The 11,884-nt window shown below is 37.1% G+C and overlaps 1 protein-coding gene across 1 annotated transcript in view; it reads left to right on the top strand.

Annotated features, from left to right (window-relative positions):
- Positions 1-1,180: 1,180 nt before the first annotated feature.
- Positions 1,181-11,884, top strand: part of LOC135224730 (kynurenine/alpha-aminoadipate aminotransferase, mitochondrial-like) — a 47,906-nt gene continuing 37,202 nt past the window's right edge. The window contains exon 1 of the mRNA XM_064264044.1: positions 1,181-1,314. Coding sequence (XP_064120114.1) covers positions 1,298-1,314 — 17 coding nt within the window. The 5' untranslated portion in view covers positions 1,181-1,297. The remainder of the gene's footprint in view (positions 1,315-11,884) is intronic.

Raw genomic sequence — 11,884 nt, 5'->3', positions numbered from 1 at the left:
CCGACTGACAGATTCCAAGACTCTAATCACCAAGATTTTCATTTTACAATGGTTTCTTCACCATTTGGAGCAGATGTTGAATCTGTTCCTGAAAATTTGCAGATGGAATTATTTGATCTACAAGGATTCAGAGATCTCTACTGGGGTTTTATATGTCTTTACCGAGAGAAGATTATTCGATGTTGAAACAAGCAAGAAATTTAATCTAAAACTAAGCCAAGACTTTGGTTAAATCGAAAACTAAGTCAAGACTTAGGTCAAATATAAAACTAAGTCAAGTCTTACTAATGAACACTGGCAGCTTTACTTAGGAGTAGCGACATCTCAATTCCTACCTAATAGTGAAAATATGGTGAAGAATGTGAATGTGCAAAAATCTCATTAATACAGGTTTTCGATAATTATATGCTCTTTATATAAAATATCAATGATTTTTTTTCACATCAATCTTTCAAATTATATATATTAATACTAGTATCACTTTTATCAATAGGAAATAATAAAGAAATGTCATTGAAACATTCATAAAGTAAAAAATTAAAATACAAAGAAAATTGAGCCTGCGACATTAAAACTAATAAAAACAAAGAATTGAAAAAAAAAAATGTATACAGGGAGAGTAATAATTCTTGCATATCTGCGGCACTCACCCACTTGGAAATAATCTAGTAGGAAAATGCAGCCCCCAATTGACGAACAGTTGCCCATGCCTGCTCAGGCACTTACATGATGCTGCCGTCAATTTAAGGAATATAGATATAAATTTTGGCTTAAATTTATTCTGACAGTTCCGAGAATAGCCTTGAGCCGTAAAAAAAAAAGAATGAAGCAAACAAGCAAGCATACACAAAGGTAAGCTAAATACAAGCTAAATGAAAAAGGGCAAAGGTGCCACATTTTTCAGCTGATGTTTTAGCTGCAGATGAATCCTTATTTAGTTGTTATTTACTGTGCTTTGTATTTCACTTTTCGTTTACTCTATTCTGTGGAAACTTCCTCTCAGGCTAACAGCCTCTACGAATTTCTGGGAACGCGGTACACGCAATAATGCTAACAGCAATAAAAACAATGCTAATAGCAATACAACAATAAGAATTCCTGCAGCTTCTCGTTACGTTTTCTTGGTCACGTAGACCAACAACTCTTTTATACAATTTTCTTCGAAGGAGATAAAAGATAACGTACGGGCTGGGTTGGCCTATTTAAAGTGGTTGCAACTACGACGCATAACAGTCTTCAGGAGTCGTCCACAGCAAAGAGACACTGAATTCAAGTCACTCGTTTTACGAAGGTAACCATGGAAAGCGCTTCGAGGTAAGAGTTTCCATAAAAGTACTGTCTTTTTTTTTTTTTTTTTTTTAACTCCTGCTCTTTCACACTTCAACCAGGCTACTTTACGATCAATGTCTGCAAGCAGTTAGATTATACTTACGAAGTGTATGAATATTGCTGTAAGATGATAGTCGCCATCAATATGCTTTTCTTTCTGTCATGAATTACTTCAGTAAAAACTTAATATATTCGCCGACAATGTTCATGTAACAAAATAATTTTCACTAAAAGATTTTCTACCGCCAGGATTAGTTCATAATCATCATCGGATGTTACACAACGGTAAAACCAAACATCATCATCAAAAAGACATCATAAGAGGTCCATTCCCATACTTATCATCATTTACTTCTTTTCCATTGGAGTTCTTAAGATTATCCAGGATTCGTCACAATCACAGCAGCTGTCTTCCTCATCACTATTTGTTTTCTATTCTCGCACACATGGTCCCTTTCTTCTTGAATATCGCCTGGCAACTTAGCACCCAACGCCCATTGATATTGAATTCACTTTAACTAAAGAATAACTTACAATCGGTGGGAGTTATGTATAGAGATACGAACCTATGTTTGCTTGTGAATTTGATACAGAAGCAGACACTTGACTTACACACTTCAGTAAAGAGAATGTTACGAGTGTTGCGCATTCATAAGGGACAAAACTATCATCAAACTATCATGTCAAACGCGTCTAGGTTGGGATCCTGGCTGAGGCAGATGTGTTTGTGCTACACCTTGTATAACGAAGCTGCACTGTGAGGTTATTTAGACCTGTGATGTTATATGCAAGTATCGTGTGGCATATGTTATGAACCGTAGATGGTTCATCAGGTTCTTTCAATGAAAATTAAAATATAGGACTGAAATGGCCGGAGGAACAGACATACCACAGAAGAGTGTGTGAAAAAAATCAGAAATGCCTTAAATCTAATTTATTACATATATATGTACATATTTACAAATGAGTACAGGTTCTAGGCGACGAAACTACATTAAATGATCATTAACATTTAAAAGTCAAATAAATGAATCATTAGATAATTCATATTCTCAGACAGAACAACAAACATTCATAAACAAAAGTAAAGGCTTAACAGCAGCAGTGAAAAATCAATGAACATCAAATTCAAAATATACATTTAAATAGCAAATCAATTTCTGAGCCATACACTTGCTCCACACTAAATAAACCATCATGCACAATAAAATGTTCAATTGATTAAATCAGTAAACCTCCAAAAATAGGCAGCATAATAATAACAATGATAAATCACCAAAGCAGCAAAAAGAATTATTAAATTCACACAGCACCAATAATAAGACATTTAATTACATACACAGTATAAATAACATTAACAACAATACCTCAAAGGGAATACCAGAACTTCAGGCAGCACCACACACAAAAATAACCATCTCTACAGAGACGTCAAGACAGTCTCTACTGTCAAAGAGGATGTAGTACATCACCAGACAATCACCGTCAAGTCACCACAACAGCCCATGACTGCTGACAGGAACATATCCAAAAATACACATGACTGCTGCGGCGAAGTCAAAAAGACAACTGGTTGGCCGTCTCACTGGATACACTGCTCCACAGACGACTACATCCTGCAGCTGCCGAAGACAACATCAGGTCACCAATACCTGCTGTTAAAGTCCAGTATCCACGCTGCAACTGCCAAATACAACAGGTGACCAGTACCTGCCGCTCAAATCAAGTAGCCATACTGGTATTCAGCTACTGCCTTCTTGGCTGAGTATTGCCAAGAACCTGTCTGTCTGCCACCCAGAACCTGACTGACTCAGTCACTCACAGTGTGACAAAAGTAAACTCGTCATGTAGACGAAAATACCGAAAAGCAGGAGAAACAGGGAAACTACCAAACCAGGATCGTTCAAACAAAACAACTGATCCTGACAGTATACTTCCCATCCTTGTCTGCGATTGTGACGATAATTTCTAAGTCAGAATCTTCTTTTATATAAAGGCGATGTGTCAAACTCATGATGATAACTTAATAACGGTATATTTGCAAAACTAGATCTCTTGAGTAGAAGGCAAGAAGGTAGTTAGGAGAACCTGATTCTAGGAGGGAAAGTAGAGTTCAGTTACAATGCATTTACAAAGGTATAGGAGAGCACAGCTTAGCTCAGCATACATAACATTCAGACAGACGAACATGTGAGAGGAAGTCACGTAGATGTCTGGGCTATAGGTCAATAGGTTCTCAGGCGAAGCACTGTGACCTGTTTGACACAATCATGGATTTGATTATCACAGGCAAATGCAAACCAGGGCGTTGCTGATTCAATACATCCAGCCTAGCTTGCGTCCTGTTTATTAACTCTTATCACACTCCTTGTTATCTCAACAGTGACCTCTTAGGTCATTAGAGTATTTATACATATGAATATGTATTTTAAATGTAACCCTTACATTAATTGCTCGGTCAGCTACAAAACTAAACACTGAGTTTTAAAGTTTGACTTGCATATGACTCAAAGGAGTGTGATAGAGAAATCAATGTGAATATATAAAAATACTCATAAGTAATGAATAATACATGGAAGATACAGATCCACGTATAAGACAAATGCATATGATATCATACTAATATTAAAGATAACATGTCATACATAATGATAGTTATATACTGTTAGTCATGAGAATATATATTCAACAGAAAGTACTAACGTACGGCTGATGATTACATGACACTAGAATTACATTCTAAAAATCATAAGAAATAAAATGGTACAAAAAATGTGATAATATAAAAGTAACTGATTAAGAATAGGTGCTACCTGATTAGCATATATGTGCTACATGTATAAAATGATTCAAGTTAAGATAATAGGTAACTGTTTAAGAATAATTGCTACCTGATAAATAAATAAAAAAAAAAAAAAAATATATATATATATATATATATATATATATATATATATATATATAGATATATATAATATAGATATATAATATATATAATGATTCAAAATAAGTTCAGATAAGTGTGCACATCATATAGATTCCTGGTGTGTACACACACAGACATATTGATTTATTGTAGAACTTCAATTGATTATATTAGGTGCGGTACCAGATATATTGAATGATAAATGATAATTAAGCTTCTCACACTTTACATATGGAATGCAGTGTCACGGAGGTTCCTTTTACACATTTAGCCAGCGTTCAAACCGCTTTTCACACAAAACACAATTCCAAACACTTCGCCCAGAATCAAATGAAATGGCCAGTATCAAGTGGTTCTAGAGTCAAATGCCTTTAGGGCTAACGGGTAAGTGTCAGGACGGGGTACGACGTTCTGTTGATGATCCATTCTTGTTTGCCTCAACCTACGCCAAGCAAATACGTTAGCGGTGACGAGAACCACCACCAACACACATGTCACAGCCAGCAGTGTGCAGAACCGTAGGTCCTCGTAGACAGGGTAAGCCCTTGAAGTGCGGTCCATACCAGACAGTTTGGGTAGTTGATGGGGCACTTTTGCGTTGTATGGAAGGGGTAAAGCTGGGATGATGGTACTCAACCAAGAAAACTTCGCGAAGTAAGCTCGTTTCCTTATGATGGTGCTTACTCCACGGACCGTGTAGTTGGGTGAGACCCCTGCAGCCGTCCGCAGCGACAAACATCCATGAAGAGGCTGTTGATCTGTCCGGGCAAGCGTCTTGAAACCATGCTCTGTCGTATCGTATCCACGATCCGTTATTCAGCCTGTAAGCGAACTTATACTCGTCAAAAGGGTAAAGTTGTTTCAGACATCGTTCACGTGTGTGAGAGAGCCGATTAGCACTAGACCTAACTCGCATGAATTACCTGATATATGGTGGAATTCAAAGAAGTCAGCTGTACAAACTTTATTACTCATGGCATCTGAACAGTGAGTGAACCTATCCAGGTCTCTGATATCCGTAAATGTTTCCTTATTTGGGGAAATCAATACGTGTCCCGTCAGATTAGATATTACTGGTAATGAGTTATTCGTCATGAAAGTTGGAAACAGTGCAATTTTGTAAGATTGCCAGGCATCAGAAGAATTAAAAGGAATGGTAATCATGATCCGGTAATTCTCAACACTTACTGATATTAAGCTATAATAAAATTCTATCTTATGCGCGTCTAACAAAGGAATATAACCAAGTTTCTCTCGTCTGTTCTCTAAAGTTAATGTTGAATCTTTGATAGGCAAAAGATGTGGCGACAGATTTCAAAAACTTTATAGAAAAACCAAGAGCTTTACACAAGAGTTGCTCGTAACCTTGAATGTTTTCTTTCACAGTTAAATAAAAATACAAATTCTTTAAAATTATTTATTCGTATGAAAGTTAAGATTACGAAATGGCATAGATACAACTCCGATGGCTGAAGTCCTGTTCCCAATCGCTAATCATAAATTGATAACTACTGCTTGTGGTGGAAAGACCTTCACTCTAGAAATTTTTGAAAACCTATGGATTCTGAAAACAACAACAACAGACATTCATTATCAAGTCCAATAATATTTAATAAAATAAAGAATATCCTCATGAAAAAAATTGTGTATATCATTGACAAACTTAACACTGAAATTACCTAAATCAGCTGCGTGAAAGAACCAGAAATGGAATCAGTGTCTTCCACTAAACCACTGTCCTCCTTAACAATTAGCAACTGCCTAAAAATCAAAGAGCAATTACACAAATGGTAATAACAAAGTTCGAAAAATTATACACCTTTATGGATAGCAATATCAAAACAAGAATCCATAGAAAATTTACAGGTTCTGAAAGTGTGGTAATAATTAAGAATAATTAAAAACCCCCTAACCTAAGCTTTACCATACGCCACAAATCGTAGGAAACTTACTGGGCAGGAAAGGTTCAACCATTGACTCCATAGAAGTGTTGATGACGTAGACTTCAAAGACGACGACAGAAGAGGCAGAGACAGGTGGGTCGGCAAGAATATGTTACATAATTAATGTAGATGCTTCTTCAATGCACAAAGCATTCTCTTACGAGGGAGTCGAGTTCACCAGTTATCTTCAAATGTTATCCAGTGGTTCTAAGTTGGAACCTGAGCTTGAACTGCTTTTCCTGCTTCGTGGCGGGTCAAGGTAGACATGTTTTTCTCCTCCAAGAATCGCGAAATGCAAAGGCCGTCGTCCTTCCATAAAAAATCAAGGATGAGGCGGAGGACGAACTGAATCAGGTAAAAGAGCCAGCAGAGCCATCTAGGTGTTGCACAATCCTTTAAACTTCCAGTTTCGTTTAAGAATTTGTTTAGTATGACACGGGGGTTTAAAGGACTACTTTAGTTTGCAAATAATAAGCAAATAAATTTTCTATAAAATCTTAAACAACAGATCACCCTTTGTAGTTAGCGTGATAGCTTCCACATAGTCTTTTGATTTTTCAATAAAATGTGAAATTTTTGTATGGATATGGTCTACCTTAGAACTGTAATATGCTAATGTTGCCAGCAGGTGTTGCACATCCATCATCTGATTGATATTACTGCAATTTTCGTTCACCAATGTCATAAGTTGATTCATTGATGATAATTGTTTATGAAGTTTGGAAAAAGCTCATTCATTTTCATGTTGCAAAAATTAAATTCTCTTATTCTGATCATTAATCTTAAGACGATTTAAAATTCCTTAGCCTAAACTTGCAACAGACCTGAAGACGTTGAGCGCCGCAAATATAAACGGGTTACGTCTTTCTAGGCTACTGTGTCTCATGGTCCACATAAGCAGATCACGAGCCAAACATTCTGCTTCAGCAGTTTTGTTTTGCAAGTCGAATGATAACATTTCTGCAACACTTAAAGATTGTGCTAGCGAAATCTCTGGCTTAAAAGGAAAATGACGTTGATGTAACGGATTCATTGATTCGGCAAACCGCGACAAGTCGCTTTTCAGGTTAATGACATCATCTTCTGGCAGGAAAATCGCTCGCAAATCAACTTCTAGAATTATATTGCTTGCTGTAATGAAAACGTCCTCTGTTCTTTCAATTATAGAGCCATGTGTAAAATGTATATTTTTTGTTTTAGCACTCTTCCCACATGACAAGAATGTCTGAACAAACAGAACCAATCCGAACAATATAAGCTTCATGTTGGAAACCTGCAATTAGTGAAATATATGTAATTACTCATGTTTGAATTAGCTACTTCTATACAAACAGAAAAAAATATTTTCATACAAATATTTTTTTATTAGTTATGTTTCATATATAGGCATACATAAATTCTTCTCGTATTTTTTTTTCTCTCTCTTTCTTTCTACCCATTTTCCTAACTGCGAACATGAGCCAACGGTATTATTCTTACATCAGTAGGTTGGTATATGTTTTGGTCTTTTAATCTGTTGGCCGTTAATATTTCTAAAATGCTAAACAGGCCTTCAAACTTAGGTGTTAACTTGTAGTTTAATCCCTTGCGAACATATACTTGTATATAGATTTGGTCGCCTACTGTATATGATTTAGTTGGCTTGGCGATTTTATCACGATTTCTTTTCATTATGATTTGGGATTCTTCTAAATTCTTACGAAGTATATTATATCGGCTTACACTTGCTTCCAAAACATCCCGTAGGGGATTTGATAAGTGGGTTGTAGGCGTAAATACATGGAAAGGTGTCCTAGCTGGGGTACCGTACAATGCCTCGTGCGACGACATTTTGATAGATACATGATATGAATGGTTAAGGGTACTTAGAACCGCTGGTATGGCAATATCCCAGTTGGGATCCATTCCCCCGATGTGTAACTTGTAATAAGTTTAACACCTTCCTATTTACCCTCTCAACTAATCCATTCGACTCTGGGTGATAAATCATGGTATTGATTTTCTTAATGCAAAGGAATCCACACAACGAGTTAAGGAAATGACTACTGAATTCTCCACCCGAGTCAGAGATTATCATGTGTGGAATTCCATCTATACAAATGTAGCACTCGTAAAATTTCCTAGCGCATTCAATTGCGGTTTTAGTTTTTAGTGCTATCAATTCTGTATATCGAGTCAAGGCATCTATTATCACTAAGAGGTGCTTATTTCCTCGGTCAGACTCGTAAAACCCAGTTAATAAATCTAAATGTATTCTTTCAAAGGGTTGGTTGGGCACGGGATAGGTACCCAAGCTGACAGGTGTGTTAGTGTGCCCTTTGTTTTCCTGACAAGTGCAACAATTAGCTATGTCCTTTTTTATATATGTAAGCATCGTATGCCAATAAAATAGTAATTTGGCTTTCTGTGACATGATAGAGAACCCTGGATGACCATGTAATGGATTGGAATGCAACCAGTTCAAGACGATTGGTATAAGCGAGACTGGAACCACTACCTGGTCGTTAGTCACCTGCAGGGTGCTGCAGGTTTTCCATGTCATGGACCTACACAGAATATTATCCTTAATTACATAATTCTGCTGCGTATACTTCACATATTCCTTTTCTTTAGGATTCCTGTTCAAAGCATCTATTATTTTCTTTAACTGCTGATCTTTTCTTTGTTCAGTCTGTACTAGTTCAGCGCTCCAACCCGGGTCTTCCTGTTCAGATACAGTTTTAACAATAGGCACGGATGTTGATATATCTACTAGTTCAGCTAATGGCTCCATGCAAGATGGCGCGGGGTTGCGTGATAATGTGTCAGCAATGATATTTGCTTTCCCAGGCAGATATCCTATCCTTGCGCCAAAGTCTTGAATGATCATATGCCACTGAGTTCTTTTGGGACTGTGACTAAAGGCTTTAAAGAAGTCGGTGAGGGGCTTATGGTCAGTAAGAACCTTGACAGGATAGCCGTATATTATGAACTTAAAATGCACTATTGAGTTAACAATAGCTAGCCCTTCCTTGTCTATTACTGCATATTTACATTCAGAAGGTCTCAGTTTACGTGAATAAAAAGCTATAGGGAAGAACTGTTTGTCATATTGCTGAAGCAGTACCCCTCCTACCCCTTGGTCTGAGACGTCAGTTGCAGTAAAGAATTCCTTACTGAAGTCAGGAAATTTTAAGATATGTGAACTGCATAATTCCTCTTTCAAGGTATCGAACGCCTGTTGATGCTTTTCAGACCATATAAAATCTACACCCTTCTTCGCAAGATCAGTTAGAGGAGCGGCTATAATTGAGTTGCGTATAAAACGGCGGTAATACCCACTACAGCCTAAAAATTGCTGTATCCCCTTGACGTTAGTAGGTATCGGAAGGTTACGGATAGCCGACACCTTATCGTGGACTACCTTAAGATCTTGACTAGACACCGTAAAACCTAAATAGACTAGTTCTGTTTTGAAAAATTCACACCTAATTATCTTTACTCTTAAATTATGTTGCCTTAGTCTCCGTAGCACTAGCTCTAGTTTACGTAAATGTTCTTCTAAGGTATTAAAAAAGATTACAAGGTCGTCCATATAGGCATGTAGGGTATCCCCTAACAAGTCTCCGAACACTATATTAATCATTCTGGTGAATGTAATTGGGGCACAACGTAAACCAAAAGGCATACGTAAAAATTCATAATGTCCCCTAGCTGTGCTGAAGGCGGTGTATGGGATACTCTCTTTTTCTAACGGTATCTGGTGAAAGCCTTTAATCGATCGGGAATCATTTCCTCATTTAAGCGACGGAAATCTACGCAAATACGCCAGGTTCGATCTTTTTTCGGTAAGACGATTAAGGGGAAATTATAAGGGCTGTTCGATTTCCTAATGACTCCTTCTTCTAACATTTTACCTACTTCATCATTGATCTCATTCTGGAATTTCATAGGGAGTCGGTACGAAGATACATAGATGACTTTATGCTTGTCTTTTAGTCGTATTTGGTGTTCAATGACATCCGTTTTTCCCAAAGATCCCTCGGTAGTGGAGAAAACATCATGATATTTATTTAGAATATCAAAAAATTTCTCCTGAATCTCCTCTTCTTGAATGTCTTTATTGATTTTACTTTTAATAGATTGTAAGAGGGATTCATCCACAACTGATTGAGCGTGATTAATTTCAGCAACGGTAAGAATGCGATACTTATAAACTTCCACATCCACGATGTGTTGATTTTTGTGGATCACTGGATTGGTATTCAAATGGTTACAGACTTCAATGTTAACTTGTTGCTGTGAATCAACAGTGTGTAGTGCTTGCGTTACGGGCAGTCCATTAATTTTCAGTGTCGGAAAGGATTAACATTTCAGATCCCGGCAAAGTCTTCTTTACATGCACTAATATATTCAAAGGTACGTTCGAATATATTAGTCGAGAGTTTGCGTGCAAGCTGCTATTACGGGTGTGCGAGAATTCTGTTGGGTCGCTTGAAGAATGTCATGATTCATGAGACAAGTGATTGATTCCTCAATGTACGTTACTATTTGATTGTTTGTCTCTTTTTTGTCCAAAACTGATATTAAGGTGTTAGAAGATTTATAGAATTTTCCTTTGATATACGCACCGTATTTGGCAGGGGCTAAGATAATGTTTTGAATGCCCATAGACCGGTATCTTATAATTACATCTGGATACATATCAATGTTTTGTACAACGATAAAGGTATCGGTAAGTGTGCGCTTGCCCACCTTGTACTGAATATGAGTTACTCCTTCTACACTTAATTCATTATTTCCAATACCTGAGAGTTTTACTCCGGACTTCTCAATAGGGAAGTTCGAAAACAACATGTGATGAGTCCGCAAATCCATGATATTACGTGGACTACCGGAATAAAAAAAACAGCATGAAGGGTTGGTGCTCTAAATTTACGGCATGCAATGTAGGAAGTAATTCATCTTTACTGATTATAGCATGTATACAGTGGAAGTCTACAGGAACCTGCACTGGTTTTTTTGGATTCGGTCGTGCGGTTCATAGGAAAAGTCTGGGTCTCGCATAGATCTTGTAGATGATTAAATTTGTTATTTGATTCAAAAGATGTTGATACGAATGACCCAACATCATTCTCTCCCCCGCTGGAGTTAATTACGTGGTATTTGGTTTGCTTTGCACACTCAAAAATTATGATTGACTCTGCGAGTTTGGGTTCAACGGCCCGGGAACAGAATTTCCTGAAGCAAGATTTGTTTGTTTGTGATTTTGAACAGTGTTACCGTTTGCCTGTTTCTTCTTATAGTAATGAGGATTCTTCTTATTATTATCATTGGCAACAGATTGTGTGGTTTTAGCATTATGTTGTTGTTGGGTACGAGAGAAGCAACGATTGTAAGAATGACTGAAGCTGTTATGAATTGAACAATAACGCGTTCGGCAGTCTGCAATCAAATGCCCTGCGCGCTTACAATTAAAACAAGTTACCCCTGCTATGTTATTATTGACAATATTTACTTGCTGTGGTTTACTTTCATTCTTTGCAAAAATGTGAGTAAGCAAGGGGTCCAGATCTGTGCACTCAGACATATGTTTCTTAATTTGTTTATATACGTCTAGCTCCATACTGTCGGGCGATAGTTTTTTGTCAAAACAGCGTACCAAGGCTTCCAGCAACATAACTGTCAAGCAAGTTAAATATGTGAG

Source organism: Macrobrachium nipponense, chromosome 12 (genome assembly GCF_015104395.2).
Source record: "Macrobrachium nipponense isolate FS-2020 chromosome 12, ASM1510439v2, whole genome shotgun sequence".
In the NCBI taxonomy this organism is placed as follows: Eukaryota; Metazoa; Arthropoda; class Malacostraca; order Decapoda; family Palaemonidae; genus Macrobrachium; species Macrobrachium nipponense.
This window is presented reverse-complemented; position numbering and strand designations above follow the sequence as displayed.